Source organism: Alosa alosa, chromosome 3 (assembly GCF_017589495.1).
Source record: "Alosa alosa isolate M-15738 ecotype Scorff River chromosome 3, AALO_Geno_1.1, whole genome shotgun sequence".
NCBI lineage: Eukaryota > Metazoa > Chordata > Actinopteri > Clupeiformes > Clupeidae > Alosa > Alosa alosa.
In genome coordinates this window covers 34332357-34352302 of record NC_063191.1, presented here as the reverse complement: position 1 = coordinate 34352302, position 19946 = coordinate 34332357, and the positions used below count along the sequence as shown (strand labels likewise).

General features: G+C 42.4%; 1 protein-coding gene across 3 annotated transcripts; it reads left to right on the top strand.

Moving 5' to 3' along the window:
* Positions 1 to 7: 7 nt before the first annotated feature.
* Positions 8 to 18931, top strand: ctdsp1 (CTD (carboxy-terminal domain, RNA polymerase II, polypeptide A) small phosphatase 1). Of its 3 annotated transcripts, XM_048238910.1 has the most exons (8): positions 8 to 386; positions 7985 to 8139; positions 12099 to 12212; positions 13204 to 13305; positions 14612 to 14668; positions 15480 to 15572; positions 15819 to 16004; positions 16241 to 18931. In XM_048238910.1, exons 1-8 carry the CDS (start codon positions 311 to 313, stop codon positions 16367 to 16369), a joined length of 912 nt encoding a protein of 303 aa, XP_048094867.1. In that variant the 5' UTR covers positions 8 to 310; the 3' UTR covers positions 16370 to 18931. The 3 variants fall into 3 exon arrangements, with proteins under 3 accessions (XP_048094867.1, XP_048094868.1, XP_048094866.1); XM_048238911.1 differs by lacking the exon at positions 12099 to 12212 and having other exon boundaries at positions 9 to 386; XM_048238909.1 differs by lacking the exons at positions 8 to 386; positions 7985 to 8139 and having other exon boundaries at positions 8721 to 12212.
* The last annotated feature ends 1015 nt before the right edge of the window (positions 18932 to 19946 follow it).

The window sequence follows — 19946 nt, the reverse complement described above, 5'->3', positions numbered from 1 at the left end:
TCCATGTTTGTATCTTGAAATTGAGAGCAGAGACGAACTCCATGTTGTAACAAAGTTATCAACAAGAAACCCCTCCTTTTATTTTATTTTAATTTAATTGTATTTCTTTGTTTTCTTAACAGTTGGAGGCACAAGAATGACTGTACATGCGTACGTATAGGAGCTTGTTTTATATTTTTTAACGATTAGGGGAGGAGGCAAGATAGGCTTTAGCTTAGCGCGATATTTGGTTAAATTAAAATTAGCTAGCTGGGTTTTTGAAAAAGTAACGTATACTTCAAATCGTAATTGCTCTGGATTTACGGATCTCATGGACCACCCGTCCTCGTCAGTAATCACACAAGTGAGCCGTGATGAAGAGGCGAGTACTCCTTTACGAGAGAAAGGTAAGTTAGAAAAGTTTTGAAAGTGGGTTGTTTTGGAGCGCACATGTCAGAACTGAAGAATATCTGAGGTGACACAAACATAAAGTGTTTTGAAGCAAATAGTGGTCATGCGTGCAGTCAACATTGTTGCCGGAAAACTACAGTTGTTACTTTGTATGGATGCGCTAAATTGCAATAGTTACATTTTGACGGGACGGAATTAAATGGCCGCGTCGGCCTTGGAGGACAAGAACTTAATTTGACAGCTGCGAATAACTTGGTCTACTACATCTCGTCTGCTGTTTCTAAACTCCGTCGTAGTATGAATAATGTGTCAATTCTCTAGAAACGGTCTAGTCTGGCCATTTAATGTTTGAGAATGAAAATAAAAGTCAATTGAAACATTGAAATCTTATTCGGCCCTTAATTCAGGGGGCGGGACTGTATCATCTGAGTAGCCTAGGCAAAAAAGTATTATTAGGCATTAATATGTCTGTCATCATCTCATCTTCTGATCCTAATAACAGACATCACTACAAGCGGGTGGTTGACTGGTCTTCTTTGACATGAAATATCGTGTCCTGAATGTGTCATGCAGTAGCTCAGTCAGTGGAGTTACAGTGTCTCTGTAGCTGTAGAGGTCAGGAAAGTGGATGGCTTCGTCATCCTTGTCAGATTTTTTCCCGCCAAATGGTCACCACCCATCTCTTGGACATCTCCAGCATAGACTACAGCTGTAAGCCAGGATGAAATGTTTCTGCATAACCCAATTTTTTTGTGGCAGCAATATATATATATATTTATCAAGTAGGCCTAGCCCCTTCCAGCAGAGTTCCCACAGTAGTTGGACTGACACAAGGTGTTCATGTTGATTTATTTTTGTCAGTGTCCATCAGACAGTGAGGTAGGTTAACAAACAAAACACTGCAAGTGCTCATATGTGAAGCGTTTCACCCCACTGTTTGATCTCTTTTTTGTAAGCTGGACTGTGGCATCTATGACAGGAGGGGCTGCACACTGACAATTTATTGTCAACATGTAGGTTAAAACCTCAAAAAGATGTAGAAAACTTCAAAAAGGATGCATTGTTGTGCTCAAGTGTAAGCTAACCTGAGTCTCAATGTGGGTGCAACAAAAGTACAAAGTAGATCAAAAAGACGAAAGCCGGTGAACACGTCGGATGACCTGCAAGCTCAGTGTTGAGTGTTCACAGGTTCTTTGTGTGGGGTTCTATTGAAAGCAAAGGCCGAAATACGTGGCCATGGTGACCTGACTGAATAGTCACTCACTTCTGTTGTGTGTCAATTGTCACAGAGAAGACTGTGCACTGCTTAGCTGCTAAGCCGTGGCACTCGGAATATGCTGCTTGGGGCTTCCTGTAACTGTGGGCCTCTGGTTTTAGATATAGGTCACAATTGTCAACAGCAGTGCTACGTCATCGCTTGAATTAATTTGTAGAATACAAGGTTTAATTAAAAGTAGGTAAAACAACTATAAAGGTACTTGATTATGCCATTTCAACCATTGGACACTATGTAGTAGTTTTGGTAAGGTTAATGTGTTGGTTCAAAATAGCCAGCCCTCTAATGAAACTTAAGTTCCACACAAGCGCTAGCTAATTGAAGCAGTTTGTGCAGGCTGAGACTTTAACCTTATTGTGCAATGGCCTATGCAGAGCCATGTTTTTTGTCACTCAAAAGTGGCAGCTCTGCATGGTTGACTGTCATGCAACTGTGCAAAAGGCATGCTGAACAGCATTGCTTGGTTTTGTGTCTTTCCTCTTTACACACACACACGCACACACACACACACACACCACGATGGGTGCATAGCTGAGGCATTGGTGACTGATTTCAATCTAAGGAAGAACACTGAGGGCAACCTCCCATGTGTACAACACCTCTGCTGTGCTGTTGCTTATTAATACGCCTTAGTGATTGATCCTTCTTATTGAGACATACTGTATCTGACAACGTTTTGCTGTTGCTCCTCAGAGTCTCTGTAAGCAACACTTGGTTGGTTGGTGCACAGTGCAAAGTACAGCATCTTGCACTCTCAAAATAATGCTGTGCTTAGACTCTTAGGCGGATATGCCATGGCACGAAATTACGTTTTTGAATTTGGATTGCAGATTAAATTGAGGTGAATGTTTGTCTCCCAGGAGAACATGTCAGGCTACATGCCTATTTGACCAATGTGCTGAGGGGGTTAAATAAGGTCTCAAGGAAGATCATGCAAGGGTGCACACTTTGTTGACTGACTCATTCCTCTTAGTTTAGAAAACGTTCTATAGAGATTTGATAGATTTAGCTAATGTAGACATGAAACTTCAAACTTGATATTAAGGTTCAAGCTTGATATGTTGAAGTATCCAAGTGTAAGTGTTCATGTTTGAATATGAATTCTATCTCTCTCTCTCTTCACCGCCCTCCCCTCCCCTCTTCCTCTCTTTCCCTCTCTTTCCCTCACTTTCAGTTACTCGGTTTGTCAAACTCTAGTCTGAACTTGCCAGACTCCCTAGATTTCCAGGTGGCAAATGTTTAAAATGTTTGAATACGAGTGACAGAAGCATTCAGCGTGTAAAATTCTTACTCCCACTCAATGCTGTCGGCAGCAACACTCCCTTCATGTCAAAGTCAAACACTCTTGGAAGGGCAAAGCCTGCAAACCAAAGCAAGCCCAGCCATATAATACCCAAGTGTACAGAAATGTGTTGGACTTGGACTATTATCTCAGCACTGACATCACAGACCGAGCTGACCAGCCCTAGCAGCTTATTTGTTGAAGGGAGCCAGTGGAATTCCTAGTTATATAAGAACAGAGAAAAAAACACATGTTAAGGAATAGGATCCCTGTTAAGCTATGCTGAGGAGTCCTTATTTCTTTTTCTGTGGCCAACAGATCAAGGCTAAATTCTGCCGCTGACCCCATGTCTATGACCACCCGTACCCCGTCACCCTAGGTGCCCGGCCGCTCTCGTAAATCTGAACACACCAGTTTAGCAGGCGAGAGCGTGAGAACAGATGGGATTTGTACATTGCGTATTCTGAACTTGTGTGAGTTGGAAGTGGATTTTGGACAAGGTGCTTTTAGCGAATGCAGTCAATTGAGCCACACTGTCCTTTAAGTTTAAAGCATCGACTCCACCACCTGCTCTTTGCTTATTGAGGATTATTTTTTAGAAATAGGGGGTGGTGATGATGGTGGTGGTAGTGGTGGTGGTGGTGGGGGGGGCAGGGGCAGTGTTGCAAAGATACAAAGTCTGCGCAGCTCGTCATGCTTGTAGGGCAATTCTGAATCTGTGGTCAGGCTCGCCATTAGCACGCATTCTTGAGTGCCGGCAACGCCTCCGTCCAGTCTGCATGTGAAATGTATTATGGGTGCACCCCCCACCCCTCCCCCACCCCCGATGGCCAACCTTGATTGCTGGAATCCCATTATCTGCACTGATACATTGTGGGCTACCTCAGTGTGCCGTTTCCCAGGCTTGTCCTCCTCTGTACCTGCTTTGTTGTGTGAAATATGATCTGATGGTGGCAGCAGAGAGGGAGAGAGTGAATGAGGGAGGGACAGAAAGAGAGAAGGAGAGTGATTCGAATGAGAGTGGCCAACAGTGAAAAAGAAAGAGAGAGAGAGAGAGAGAGAGAGAGAGAGAGAGAGAGAGAGAGAAGGAAAGAAAACAACAGAGAGAGAGAGAGCGTTCTCTGTGAGGGCCACCCTCTATTGCTTCTCATGAGTTCTTACTTCACTTCCTGATACTTCCTGTTCCTATTTTGGTTTGGCCCGGCCACTGTGCAGCAGAGGGTTATGGGCCTATGAGATGGCTGCATTCCAGAGAGAGAGGGAGGTAGAGAGAGGGGCTGAGGGAATGGACTGGGGCCCCCTGAGTGCTTCTCTTGTTTAGGGAGTTTTATGAAAGCGGCAAAAAAAGGACTGGTCTCAGGCGTAGGTCCATCCCTCCCACCCCAGTCGAAAATCTGCACATTTTGCCGGAGCCAAGGCCTCAAAGGTCCTCAGTGCATTCAGATGAGAAAGCACAGATACTTAATTCAAAACAAGCTGTTTGGGTCTTTGATTTAATACTTCAACACTGTAGTCAACAGCAAACAATCAAATAAATAATGACAGATATTTTCTGTTTTAATACACATCCAAATTTTGTGATACTTGTTTGCACATTTAGAGGGGTTTGAAAATTGTATTTTTGTTTAATTAAAACTCTTCCACTACAGGTAATTTAACACGTCTAACCAATGTATATCCCACTGTATAATGAAGTAATAATTCTGTTAACTCACTGCTTTCCTATTTAAAAATATCTCAATATCGGCATGGTAAATTTACCACCTCTTAAGAATTGATCTATTTATATACTTTTTTGTTGTGTTTATACTGGCATTCCTTTTAAGTTTGATTTGTCTTTCAGATCTGATAATGCCAGTGTTTACAATGGTGTCAGCCTGTGTACTGGTGCCCTGCAATGAATGCCAACTGTTTGCTCTATATCCAAGTAACTTAAACTCGGCACCACGTGTGCCACAATGCTCACAAGTCTGCTGTCCCTCTCACTCTGCGGATAGTGTGAAACAAGTTGTTGGATTGTCGGGGGGATATCAAATGTCGGCGGGGGGCCATAAAATCAGCCGTGGAGAGACCAGCGTCTGCCAGGATGGGAATAGAATCTCAGGCATTCCCAAAAGGGACCCAGATAGGCTACTTTTAACTTTGTGGTGCTGAAACATGCTGACTAGGGCGGGGTCGCGCTGGATCCGGAAAAGAGCTGTAGCCTCGTTATCGGGATCTAAGCCTCCTGGGATATGGGGTGCGAGCCATGGAAAAGAGGGCCACACAGCACAGGCTGTCAAGCCGTCTAAACTGTCAAAACCTCCGCCTCCAGCTGTCCTGCTAAGACATGACTAATAAGTACATAGAACTTAGTGGTCTCGCTTCAAAAACATTGAAGACATTGCACAGTCAACACATTTACCCCAGGGCATGCAATGCTATGCACAAAAGTGAGTTTGAGGCTTTCACCTTGTCGTTGTTTGGGTATTTCCAGTCAGTCCAACGATAAACACAAGGATTGGTGGCGTGCTCCCCTACAACAGAGAATTTTTTGTTTTGCGTGTCCGTTTATGGCTTGGAGCAGGGGCTCTCTATATACAGAGAATGCCATCACTAACCTCTGTCAGCAGCTGCTCGTGAGGGCTATTTAAAGCAGTCTGATGTGTAACATCAGAAGACCCAACGTGGCGGACTACGTGATGTTTCTTTGCACTCTCAGGCTCACTCACCTGCCTGGGCCTTCGGTCGGGTTCCTCTACTCGCCCCTTTGCCCTGTGAGCAGACTTTGGGTATGCGCACCATGCTCTACTCCATCTGCTATAAGTCAGAACCCCCATAAAGACGCGTGGAAAAAGGCCCCCTGGCAGTGTTTTGATTTACGCTACTTTTAAATGCCCTGAATTGATGACTAACGACTTTTCAAAAAACATTCTTTGAATGCAACATGAATGTATTAATATTTCTTGCATTGCATAAGGAGTCTCGTCTTTGCAAAAACATTTATGGTCTAGAATGTGAGCTGCACATACGTAGACAAGCCACTGCTTTATTGTATACATGGAACAAAAGTGATATGATGTAGCCTATTTCACATTTTTGGTTTAGGAAGCAGATCAGTATGATGGTTAGGGCTGGTTATCGTCTATTACTAGGACTACAGTAGATATAGTAGAAATATACATTTCAGCATTTTGTGAACTTATTCAAATAAAGATTGATTTGAATTGATTTTCCATTATTTTATTTTAAACCCATCTCTAGTGATATGACTATGACAATTCTTCCCAACTAATGTGAATATTTTATTTTACTCATTTGTATTATAGAGATTTAGATTAAAATTGTTGTTGTTAAATGAAAATATTGAGAATATCATCATATTCATACATCTCCCATAGGCTTTTTAACAGCATTTATTTACATGAAAAGTGTAACAACGCAGTTGTGGAACGCAGTTCCCCCACCTTAGATAAATTAATAATAAAATAAATAAATTCTTTTTAATCCAACGTAGTGATGATATTGTTAAAATAAATTGTTGTAATTTTTTGCGTGTACAGAGGTGACCAAGAAGCTAGCAATTCTTGTCCAAAAAGTATTGCTACACCACGATACTCAATATGTTGTCCAACGGTGAGTCATTTTCCCCCGTTGCACTGACACTTTTAGGGTTCCCCCACCTGCCACTTTAACCACTGGTAACGAATGCATAAAAAACTACCAGATCGGGGAATATGGATGTATAGAATGAACAAGAACACTATCTTGTTACAATGTCTTCATAATTATATGGTATTGGATTTGGATAGATTTATAATTTTACTGAAAAGGCATTAACATGTTTTGAAAGTTCACTTTGCAGCATTAAGAGTGTTAACACTCGACCAGAGAGGGTATATGGAAGGAGGTCAAGTAAATGCTTCGTAGGCTACTTCATATTATGTGGGTCAGAGTACAGCTGAAATCATGGCTAGCATCTATCAAAGTCAGTTATCTCTTAAATGTGTTGGCAAGACTGCATCATCACCTCGTTTTGAAAGCTCTGTTGTCATCAGCAACGTGGTAACACAGCATCGCCATCTGATTACTGTAGGAAACAAAATCTCAAACCGGGGGTAAAAAAAAGAAAGCTGCATATATGCGGGATCCAGTCAGATTACTCCATCAGGAGTCAGATGCAGGGGTTTCAGTTGGCATGGTAAACTTTCATGATGACAGCGCCTCCTTCATCTTGCTGGCAGTCTAATTTGTCAAAGATTTTGTCTTCTAAAGCCCAGCTATCATCACCCATGTTCGCTTTAGCAATACATCTAAAAAGGTCTCTTGCCTTTAAGCTGTACATAGATTGCTAATCATGACAATCCCTTGTTATGTCTGTCACTATTGCAAAATCACACTGGTCTCTGTCAGATATGCTCGGCTGCTAACTAATAGGTTATCAGCCTAGGAGGATTATTGGCTAATTACTGTTGTGAAGGGCTGAATGACCACAGATTGTTTCCCAGGCCCCAGCATTAACGAAATGTTGTCATGAATAGTGAGAGAATGCATGTAGGACTTGCATGGGTGTGACACACATGTTTTCAATGACTGACTGAGACTTCCATTATATCTCCACCCATAGTAGACTCTCTGGTTTCTTGTTTCTTGATTCCTTGCCTGTTGATTGCTCTCTCAAAATCAGCTTTACAGAGTTTAAGAGATCTCTATCATGAAAAACACCAAATTTGCACTGGTTGGACCAAATCATAATGAAAATAATTCCCCAATCAACTTTGATGTCAATAAACCAACAACATGTCTTGCTAAGCAGCAGGTGTTCCGAATGAATTTGAATTGTTTATACCAGCAGGGGATCTTTAAAAAGAATCGCAAGCTAATCAACCTTAAGCAGGAAAGTGATATCTTCACATAGAGTGCTTGGTTTTGATTAGTGGCACATTGGTGTCTGTCAGAGCCGTCCAAAGATGGAGGTTTGACGTGTGGTCACGGCGGTGTGGTCAGCAAGCAGTATGGCCGGCATGGTGTGACTGTATGTACTTTTGTGTTCTTAGGTGCCCAAACACATGCTGCATCTTCATCAAAGAAACCCCGCAGTCGCAGCATTTTCCACAGTCTCTTCTGCTGCCTGTGTCATGACGAAACAGATCAGCTCCCAGTCAACAACAACGCCCCGCTGTTGGTTGAAGAAAACGGAACGGTCTCTAAAGTAAGGCAATTTTCATTGTACCTCTGTGTTTTGATGTCCGTACCACTTCATTCACTGTCTCTCTAATCTCTCGTCCCAAGGCCACTCTCCCGCTCAGGGGTTTCTGGGTGTCTTGTGGTTAAATTGACCAAGAGCCATATGATCAACTCTGTCACCAAGGAAACCAAAACCCCATGTTTGTTTTGCGCAACCTTTTCTCTTGACTGCCTTATTTTACATGGTCAACAACAAACAAGTCAGTGTCAATAAATCGTCATGTCAGTGAATCATCCCAGTGCTTGTTTGCATCTATGCAAAACTTTAGTGAAAATTCAGTTGTCTCCTTTGTCACCTATAAGAGTGTTAAAAGATTAGAATTCCTTGGTAAATATGAGATTATATCTTGCCAAACAAGTGCTCTTGGCATAAGACAAAGCCATCCATGATTCTATTGAACACATTCTTGGAAAACAACATGGCTGTTAGCAACTACAGACAGATCAGGTGGTCAAGATGCTCTCGGGTGTCAGTTTCAGATTTATGCCTTACTTCAGCTTTTTATAGTGATTTGATATTCCAGGAGTTATTTGTCACGTCTCTGTAGCCCCCCAAAATAAATTGGTAGGTCTCCTGAAGAGGCGCTGGGTACTGAAGCTCAGTCTAGTTTTGACCCTCCTGTCATGTCAACGTGTGCTCTACTGCTGGTGTCTCAGGCAGCCTGTGGGCTCAGCGAATCTCCCCAGCCCCCACCACAGTTAGACCTTTCAGAGCACCGCATGCCGTCAGGACACTGCCTGCTCTCCGGGGAGAGCAACACACTCGGGAAATGCATTGAGCACTTTCAAGCTGCCGATTTTTGCAGTCATTTTGGAGCTGGAGGGAAATTTTCCCAGTTTTTTGAGTCTTCTCTCAGGGGTGAAATTGTGGTGCAAAGTCCACCGATCAGACAAAATATGCCTGAGGAGAACTGTGTAGACCAAACTAAGGTCTCTGGACAAGAGGAGCACATGGATGGAAATGAGTCTTTCGATGATTATTGTGAACTTTGCTTAAATTCTGTGGATCAGAGCTCTTTTGATTCAGCCGAAGTGCAAGGACTAAGTAAAGCCATGGAGCACATTTGTAAACACTACGAAGCTGGTGAAGTACAGTTAGAACAACATGTTGGTATACCAGAGTTCCCCGATCAAAGTCATGGTACAGAAACCTTCCGGGTACACAGTGAGTCCTCTCAAATGAGTCAAAATGAGGAAGTGTTCTTTGGAAACAGGTTATGCACTAATCTTGTAACTATTTCAGAGGTTTCAGAGCAGTGCACTGAACAGCACAAACAATTTGAACAAATTTTTAGCACAGCAGAGCTGCAGACTAATAATGTTGAATCTTCTCCGCAAACTAGGTCATTTGAACATGGTACTGTGCTTGGTGGGACATTTGAACTTGATTCTGAATTAAGTACAGTTTCTCAGGAGCTCATGTACTCAGACAGAGGTGGGCCTTTGCACAGTGAGCTTCCTGATCCAAATGTTGAACACACAGAGTCATTTCAACAATGTGAACCCTGCACACAGTGCAGTGGCTCTGAACAACAGGCAGTTTATATCGAGGTGTCAGAAAGTGAAGTGTCTGAGAGTGCTTTTGAAAAGCCCTCCAAACGTGACCAGGAAGCTGCTGCTGCTGCTGATGTCTTCCAGTCCTCTGAATATAGCATATCAGTAGTTGACTGTGAATTAGGCGAACACTCGACATCCACTGACCTCAAAGCTGAAAACTGTGAAATGTATGGCACATTAGTTGAACAGCCATTTAACATGTGCGACATTGCCAAACAGCCTGTGTCCAGCGGAAAACTAGGTGATTATTGTGCATCTACAGAGAGCAGTCAACATGCACAACTCTGCAACGTAAACACGTTTTTTAAAGAACAGATGCTTCCTGATGCTATTGCGGCGGATGAGTGTCAGCCGACTGAAAACACTGCTGAACACTCAAAGACCCCTGAACAATGCGAGACGTCCGAGCACTTTGAGTTGGCTGAACAATGTGGCTCCCTTGATAGCTGTGCTAAATACTATCGCGCCCACAAAATAAACAAGCCATGCCACCACCACAGCTCTCACTGTGAGCCGCTCACAGAGCAACAGAAAACCCGGCGCAATTCTAAATGTGATACTTTGCTCACTGGATCAATGGATACTTTTGAAACCTTATGGCTCTCTCAGTTCTTAATTGAACGTAGACCAGATGCTTCATCTCTAAAAGAATATGAGTGCTGTGAAAACTGCAATCTCTGTGATCGCTCCTCTGAAGACATAGAGGTGAGTGAAGACCGACTTAGTCCTGACCAGTGTGATGCTATACAATTGGAAGAAAAAGTGCAGTCTTGTGGTCACTCCTTTGAGCACAACAACAGTGAAGTCTCTGTGCATTGCGTTACTTCTGAAGAGAGTGAGACTACAACATGCAGTGCAGTATCTTATCACAATGAATCCTCACAGCAAAGGAAATTGTCTGGGACTTGTGTAGAATCTCAAGGGGACGATTTATATGATGTCTGCACTGATACCCAATGTGAAATACACAAGGATCTTGATTTCTTTCTTGATCAAGATGGACTCTTTGAACTTAATTCCGAGGAAGGCAGTGATATTAGTAGATCTTACAAACCTGATGTGGATTCTCTGGATGGATTAAGTGAAGGGGATGACTATCACCCCTGTAACGAGAAAAGCCAAGACAGTTCTGAAACTGAAGAATCATTTAAAACCTGCTCTGATGGAAGTGAATCTGATGAAAACTGTTCTGAGTCCTCTTATAACAGTGATAAACTATCTGAAGAGGCAGAGAATGACCACTTTCCTATCCAGGATGGGTCTTTTGATGGGTCTCCACATGATGATAATCAGGAAGGTTACTTGCATTATACAGATGATGGAGTGCATGAATTCTCACTGGAATGTGAAAATCAATCCTGTTCTTATTTGTGGACGGCAGAAGACCCTGAAAGTGCTGACCTCTGCAGTGCAGACGGCGATGTTTATGAGGGTGAAAGTCATGAATCCAGTGTTGAAGAACGGTACACTGAGGAAGATGGAAGTGAACCAGACTCAGAAGGAGACCGTCTTGAACCCCAAATAGATGAAGAAGGTCCTAAGGGCCCTGTGGGAGCAGCTGAAGTTTCTGAAGACAGCCCAGTGGAAAAGACGGAGCAAGAAGGTCAGCTATTGGTATCCCCTCCTGAGGAGAAGCTTTCTCAACCTGCCATTGGATATGCACTTTATCAAAGTCAGACTTTAAGACTGTTCCTGGAACGGCGACGACTGTCAGCGGCTGAAGCCTATGGGCACTATGGTGCAGATTTTTGTAGTTTGGATCTAATATTCGATCCCTGGGCCGAAGTGGAAACCAAAGACAAAGAACCCAGTGAAGTTGTTGCTGAAGCAGAAAAAGAAAGAAGTGAATCTGGCTCTGTACAGGAAGACGATTCTGAGGTGCATCGTAAGGATGAACCTTCCGTTGAATGTGACGAGGGTAAAACGCCTAGTCCAGATAACTGTGACCATCATGGGCTTATCCCTGATATTATTTTCTCTGAAGTACTGGATGAGAACAAAGATGAAGAAATTGGAGAATTGTATGACAAAAATGAGGGCCTACTTACTAGCCCCGAGATTCCTTATGGTATAGAGGCCTCCGAAACCCCAGAGCCTCTCTGCCCTAAAGACACCGATGAGGTCGGTGAGGAACTCTCAGATCTGCTCACGTCCGAACAAGGAGAGTGGGACTCTGAGCAGGTTGAACAAGCCAAGTTACCTGAGCCTAAATGTGCTGAGTCGGTGATGCCTGAAATACTGTTGTCTGATCTTATTACCCAACAGACAAAGCCCACTAAGAACAGTGTTGATCATGCTAAGACCTCAGAAAACAATGTTGAATCCACTGAACACTCTGAACACTGTGCAACACATCAATTCTTTAAGCTGGCTGATGAGAGAAAGACCCCGGAACCATTGGAGGAGCCTGAAGAGATTGAGTCTGAGGATGAGGATATCCAAGAGACCTGTCAGTGCGAGTTCTGTGTCCCAACAGAGGAGGTACTTAGTCCTTTTGCTGCACATATAAATTGCTTAAGAAGCATCGATAAAATGTTTCTTTTTTCAATTGCTCAGCATGCTGGGTTTCATTTAGCCCACTCCTAATGCATGGTGTGAATTTTGTAGTTTCTGAAATAATAAAAAAAGAAGGCTGAAACTTATGCCTGTTGAGTTTTACCTGTGAGCGGTTTTGCGGGTACCAGACATGTGTCGTGTTCAACTTTGGTCTGAGTTTGTTTTGCCTCAGAGCTAAAATAAGTGAAGGAGAATGCTCAAGTACATCTCTGATTCCATGTCATATGGGCTTGTTATTTCAGTTTGAAGTTTAAAAAGACACCTATCTACAATACACCCGCCCCCCCTCCTGCTCCTAAAGCACAGCCTCAGTGGCAAACTCGGCTCAGGCATAAGCACATCTGTCTCTATGTTCAGTTCAGTTGCTTTTCCTATAAGCATGTTTTGCCCTTCCAGCTGGTTAAGTGTGTTTCTGTATAGAGCATGGGCACTTTCAGACAGAGAATGGCTTGGCCAGGGTGTCGTGTAACCTCATCCCATCCCGGGCAGTGCCCTCAGTCACACGGCCTGGCTCGGCCTGCGGAATGTAAGAACTAAAAGAGCTTCCGTGTGCCCCCTCATGGACACTCCCCTCTAGAGCCTATTTCTCTCTCTGCCACTACAAGCAAGCAAGCTTTTTATTTTTTTTTCCTTTTCTTTTTCCGTTGACACGGCAGTATTGAAACACGAGTCATTCATGATTGTGGACTGAATGTATTGAATTACTGACTTGCACAGGCAGTGGTTTACTAGCAGCTGCTGTTGGAGCTTTACTTGAGCTGTCTGGACTGGCTTTGAGTTTATGTACATAAAATGTTTTATGTAGTTTTTGCTCTGTATATTTACACTGTTTTGTTTTGCTAATATCAGAGTAAAGTGGTTTCATGCTGTAACTGTTCAGTTGCTTAACTTCCTGTTGTGTGTTTGCTCACCCCAGGTCCCAGCCAAACCACTGCTCCCTCAGATTAAATCGAAAGACGCGGGGAAGATCTGTGTAGTCATTGATCTAGATGAAACACTAGTCCACAGTTCATTTAAGGTAAGCTGTGGATCCCAATTGCCTCATCATCATCCACTCACTTCCACACACCCCTACTACTAAGCACTGTGATGACAAGTCCCATGTACCTCTGCTGTACTGAAACATGGGGATTTTCTATATGTTGCACAACATTATCTATATGTTACACAACATTATCTATATGTTGCAGGCATTATCTATATGTTGCACAACATGGTTGTGGCAAAGTAACGTGGCTGTACATGTGTTGGACAGATGGTCAACATTGTCAAAGGACACATACAACTTCCTTCTCAGCAACAGCATATGTTTGATCAATTAGGGCACAGCATGGGGCACATTTATGAAATCCCTCAACTTGTCAGTATGTTCTTGGTACTGGTCAAATGTCAGATACCTGATAGCCGATGTTCTGTACAGGGAACACATCGAAACTGAATTGCATAATGTGGGCAATATTGAGGTGGTTCGTGTCTGAAAACACTGGATTTTGTATAATCTGTCACAATAAAAAGTATTGAATTCAGATCCTGTAGTAAGTCTGCCTTGAAGGAATAAGTGTGTGCTGGAATAAGGGTGTGTTGTGGCAAGAATCAGCCGTCTCCAGTCTTTTATTCCTTTACTGTTTATGGAAGAATTCTTTCCTTCTAAGCTGAAATGTATTACATCAGCAATGTGTTATGTTGAACAGTAATGAAAACCAGACTTTTGTTAAATGGAGAGTGTCGACAGTGACACTTTATTCATTTTCAGCTCATTGTATCACATCAATACATCAACAGGTCCCGTCTCCCCTTCTACAGCGTCTAGTGTGTCAAAATCCTGCAGTGCCTTACAGTTATGAGGAATTAGTCATTCATGGTTAATGGGTAATTTTACTGGTGATCATTGTTGGTTTTGTGAAGCTTCTACACTGTGCCTTGGCATCTTCAGAGTTACTTCATAGTCTGTGAATGTAGGTCACGGTGTCCCATCCTCTGTATACCACATGCACGTGATGAACTTACCATTTGAGATGCAGCATATACAAGCTACATTGCCCCCTCTTAATAAATCACTGTTTATGAGCCTGGTCCATTACATTATTACAAATGGCTTGATGGCTCCAGCAGGGTGGTGTTGCCATTTGTTATTTTGAGGGTTAAGTTGCAGAAATTTCATCTGCATGTGGTGTTGTGTGTTTGCTTAACCCTTTCGGTAGTGGATCACTATCCATACAGTTGGAGTTAAATGAAATGTATAGAAAAACCTTCTGAAGTTATATGATTTTTATTAAATTAATTCATGCCTCATTTAGACCAAGATTTATTTATTCTGTCAACAGCCGGTGAACAACGCTGATTTTATCATTCCAGTTGAGATTGATGGGACTGTTCACCAGGTAAGCATGATATGACCGTATGTATGACAACAAACTGAACTGACTGCATGGCTCTCTTACAGCGTCTTTGGGACATTTTGAGGCTTTTCCACAAGTTTGTTTCTTTCTGTTTACCTATCACTTCTCCTCTGGGCATGCTACCTGACAAGGGCAGTGGCCTTCTCTGTTGATGGGTCTGAGCAGCAGGTGGCTATTTCAGTGTCCTGACGGAATGACGAAACCCTGGCTGGCTTCTCAGAACTCACTGCCCATCAATCTCACTCAGAGCACACATCTACTGCTCACACAGGTTGTGGCTGGCAGCGAACATTAGCCCTTTAAAGGGCAAGCATGGCCCCAGTTGCGGCCGACCAGAAAACCACCCAAGCTGGACAAGGCTTGCGCCTGTTTCAAGTAATCCAGGATAGGCTTGTTAAGTCGTGGAAAGCCTATTCGGGATAACTTGGTTCAGGAGCAAGACCACCGACTCCATGAAGATGTTTGGAGGACGCGACCTCACATGAAAAACAAACCATTTTATGGCGTGACTTAAAACGGGGTCATCGTTTGACAACCCCATAAAGTGCTTTACCCACATCCAGTGACCCATGGATAGTGCTGGGTGTTTATTAGTTAATCTTCAGTGCACGAAAACTGAGCTCTGCCCTGACTGACAGGGGAGAATCATGGAATAGTCTGACCTGCAATTCTGGAATCTGAACTCAGTGACTTCTATATTTAAATTAATGAATAATTGTAAATGCATATGATGTGAATGAAAATGCTTGGTGATGTCTCTGGCACTGGCTCATTCAGCTTTTCTCATGCCCAGGTGTACGTGTTGAAGAGGCCCCATGTGGATGAATTCCTTAAACGTATGGGTGAATTGTTCGAGTGTGTGCTTTTCACCGCTAGCTTAGCGAAGGTGAGTAGAACAACTGTTTCCTTGTGTTGGCCCTTGGTCAGGTTGCGCGCAAACTGCTGGGTGTTGTACCAAAGTGTCAGGGGTAGCACCATGTAACACCCCCCGCACCTGCTCGGCCTCTCCTCTTCACACCTCAGCAGCCGCACAACCCATTTTGCCAGTGATGCACTATTGGTTTTACTACCAACTCATGTTCCCTATGTGCCTAAATTGAATCTCTCCCTTGTGTTTTCTTGAATATGGCAGTATGCGGATCCCGTATCAGATCTGCTGGACAAGTGGGGCGCCTTTCGCAGTCGGCTCTTTCGAGAATCATGCGTATTCCACCGTGGCAACTATGTCAAGGACCTAAGCCGCCTAGGCCGAGACCTGAATAAGGTCATCATTGTGGACAATTCCCCTGCCTCCTACATCTTCCACCCAGACAATGCTGTATGTTTTTACAATTTTTTATTCCATCTTCAATAGAATGCCAGTGCTGTTGATTATTAAATTCAATGATAACCATATTTTTATGAAATTAATTACGAGATGCAGATGTCCATGTACATATTGATCAGTTAAAATGTCTATATCGGTTTATTCAGTAATTTTCTTGTAACTCCAAAACCCTTTGAGTGCATCATGGTGATGGGTTTTCTCTCCTGTGCCTCCTCATGCCACTCTAGGTGCCTGTAGCATCCTGGTTCGACGACATGGCCGACACAGAGCTACTTGATCTCATCCCGTTCTTCGAGAGACTGAGTAAAGTAGACGATGTGTACGCTGTCCTGAAACAGCACAGGACTACAAGCTAACGCGACCACAGTGGCAGCTTTCACCTCGGGGCCAGGGAGGCCTGCTTGGGCATGGGGCCCCACGCTGCTTCCCACGTAAAGGACCAGCGCCTGTCTCGGTCTGAATCACTTTACCCAGAATTCCATTCACAGGACATTTTCTATTGGCTGAGAGAGAGAGAGAGAGAACAGCTGGTAGATCCTTGGTTTGGTTTTTATAGAGATGGAACTGTGGGACTGCTTGATTATCAAAAAGAGAAACATGAGAGTTGCATTGATAATTTTAATACTTCAACAGGTGTTATTCATCCTTTTTGGTTAATAGATTTTTCCCCCAGACACGTTTGCGGGAAGCCTGTTTAAAGGAACTGTGGGAATTATTCAAATAAGTACTAGTCTTTTCTGTTATGTAAGCAGTGAATAACCGGGTACTTGGGGTTTTCCATGAGGTAAACTGCCCTCATTCCCTCTTTTGTAAAATTGAGTTTATCTCAGAAGCCCAAGTGAGGACGGAACAACGATGGCAATCATGTCAGGTTCTATGCTGTCTCTCATAATTCGCCAATTTTTTTAAAAGCAATATTTATTCATCTTTTACCTCTTGACATGCTATTTTTTCCTAATCTTTTTTTTTTGTCAAGATCTCCTAATACTGCCACAATCATCATTCTTTGTAGCATTTTCTCACAGCAGAGATAAGCGCGTATCGATGTCAGAAAGGGAAACTGGCGTGGTTCCACTGTAGTGCCAGCCTCTGCTGTCAGCTCCCCCCTCGAGGTTATAAACAAACAATCAGAAGCATTTGTTACCCTCACATATATGCCTTATATCTTGCCTTAAAAAGTACCCTTTTGTAATATGACAAACAATTTTAGTTATTAGTTGCAAGGTAATGTAGACTGTGTTAAATAAATTCCAAGAATATGTGTTATTCGTGATATTAATCAAAGCAGAAAGATACTGGAATACTTTAATACTAATTATTACACATACTCTACAAATGTTCAGTGCATTAACCATGTTACTTCTCACAAAATTTGTGAAATGCATTAACTGTTGTCGGTCACTCGTCACCTGATTTGAGACCTGGCCTGAGAGAGGGTTGTGTGGCTGATTGGAGAGCTCCCTCCCTGAGAGTAAATTTGTCACCTTGCGGCCGAATCGGTCAGCCGCTTGTCTGCCTGGACTCTTGTGTTGAATGGTGGGGGGAGGGGACTCGCAGTCCCGTCAAAGGTTCTATATATGTAAACTCATGTTATTGAAATCTGATGCAAAGTCCCGCAAGTGCCAATGCAAGTGGGCCCGAGGAGACTCTCCTGTGTGGGATGATGATGATGTTTTTTTTGTTGTTGTTGTTGTTGTTGTTGACTTTGACTGTTGGGGTGAGAGCACAAAAATGTGTTGGTTGTTTTTAAAATAATGCTACTTTTGTCCATTTATACATTTTTAAATGTTTTATTTTTAATAGATGTTATGTTGACAACGCAGTGCCTTCATGCTCTTATTACGATGATGCTGATGATAATGGTGATGATGATGATGATGATGATGATGATATCAGTACTGTGCCAAGGGGAAAGACTTGTAATTCATAATGGTTTCAACAGCAGTATGATTAATGTTCGGTTTCGACAAGCACAATGGCTTCCTCCATTCTTTTCAGTACTTGAATCTGACCATTTATCTGCTTTTAATTTTTTTCCTCTTTTAATCTTTGACATAGCATTGAATGTAATATGCTTTGTATTTCAGCAACAATCTAGGCCTTGGTGTTGATGTCTCAATAGACACTTATAGGTTAGGACCTTCAACACGTAATTTGCAAAAAAAAAAACATATATAGATCTTATAAAATGGTACTCATCAGGATGATTAATTTCTGTACATGAAATTTATAACGCTCCCACTACAAACTTGAGAGCTTGTGGAGCTTTATGTTGATATGTAGAACACTTGTTTGAACTGAATGCTGATAATCTGGCAGTTGGACTCACATTGGACATGCTTTCGGAGCGCAGAGTTTGGTGTTCTCAGTATCCAGTATCTGCCTCCATGTATACACATCTGTTTATATCACGTATGATTTGGGATCGTCAAAGTCATTCCCCTCCAAGCACCTTCTTAAATAGATAAGTAAATAATGGAATCGTCATGGAGACCGGGGGCTCTGTAAGGGTCACTGAAAGCCCCTGTCCGCATGCATCCCTGCCTACTGCACACTGACCTTTGCACTGCATTTAAAGAGACGATGTGCAGTCAGCATGCAGGTTACTGTGACCCACTTCAAGTGGCAGGTTACAAACAGGTTGTGAAATCGCAATGTAAACATTGTGCCTTCTGCTGAGGCCTTTATTGTGCACTTTCGTTTCTGGATAAAAAAAAAGCGTGGGATCAGTGTTTGTCTTCATGAACAAAACGAGAACTTTTTTCAGTTCTGTTATTGCTCCTGTCTTCACACATGATGCAGGGTGTAAACTCCCCAAGGTTAAATAAATATTCAATTGTATGAAACCTATCTTTAGTAGAATATTTATGAAAACACATAACATATTAAGATATGAAATAAAACAATCAGTATTAATACATTCTGTTCTATTTTCCGTTTTCCCACATTAGTTTCTCTCACACAGGCCTTATGTCTCTGGTTTCAAGCTCAGATCTCTCGCTCAATGACAATGATTTTGTAAGAAGTGTAAAGCAAATCAAGTTCTAACTGTATGACCTTTTAATACCCATTCATGGTTACATGCATGTGAAGTCAGGTTTCCTTATGAATATCAGATTGAAAGTATGCCCCCTAGAGGACTTTGTTAAAACATTTATACAATCGCCACCATTTGGGAAGCCAATTTGAGAATTGTACCTTCAAAATCAGTATGTAAACATACACTACTGGTCAAAGGTTTTGGAACACCTACTCTTTTATGGCTTTTTTTTTACTATTGTTACATTGTAGAGCAAAACTGAAAACTATGAATTTACAGACGTGAGATAAGGTAATGTAGTAAACAAAAAAGAGTAAACAAAGCTGTTTAATATTTTAGGCTCTTCTAAGCAGGCAACTTTTGCTATGATGACAGCATTTTACACTCTTGGCGTTCCATCAACCACCTTAACGTTAGACTCTGGGAATGTTTTTTTTTTAACAGTCCTGAAGGAGTCCCCATATACAGTACATGTTGTGATGCTAGACTCTGGGGATGGTTTTCTAACAGTCCAGGGGGGTATTCCAAGTATATGGTTTAGTGACAAACCTGGGTAAGTTAACTCAGAGTAAGTGGTAAACCTCCTACAACAAGAGTCCTATGGCATTGTTTTGTTAGGAGAATGAAGCCATACAGCTCTTCTATTAGGTTTACCATCTACTCTGAGTTAACTAACCCAGGTTTGTCACTAAACCACGTACTTGGAATACCCAAAGGAGTACCCACAGGATGTGATGTTAGGAATGGTTTTCAGTCCTGAAGAAGTCCCCACATGTTGTTGGGGAACCTTTTTGCTTAACAACTAAAAGAATAGATGTTTCAAAACTTTTGACAGGTAGTGTACAGTATGTTATCTATTTATCCTCTGCCTTCACCATTATTTGTTAACTAAA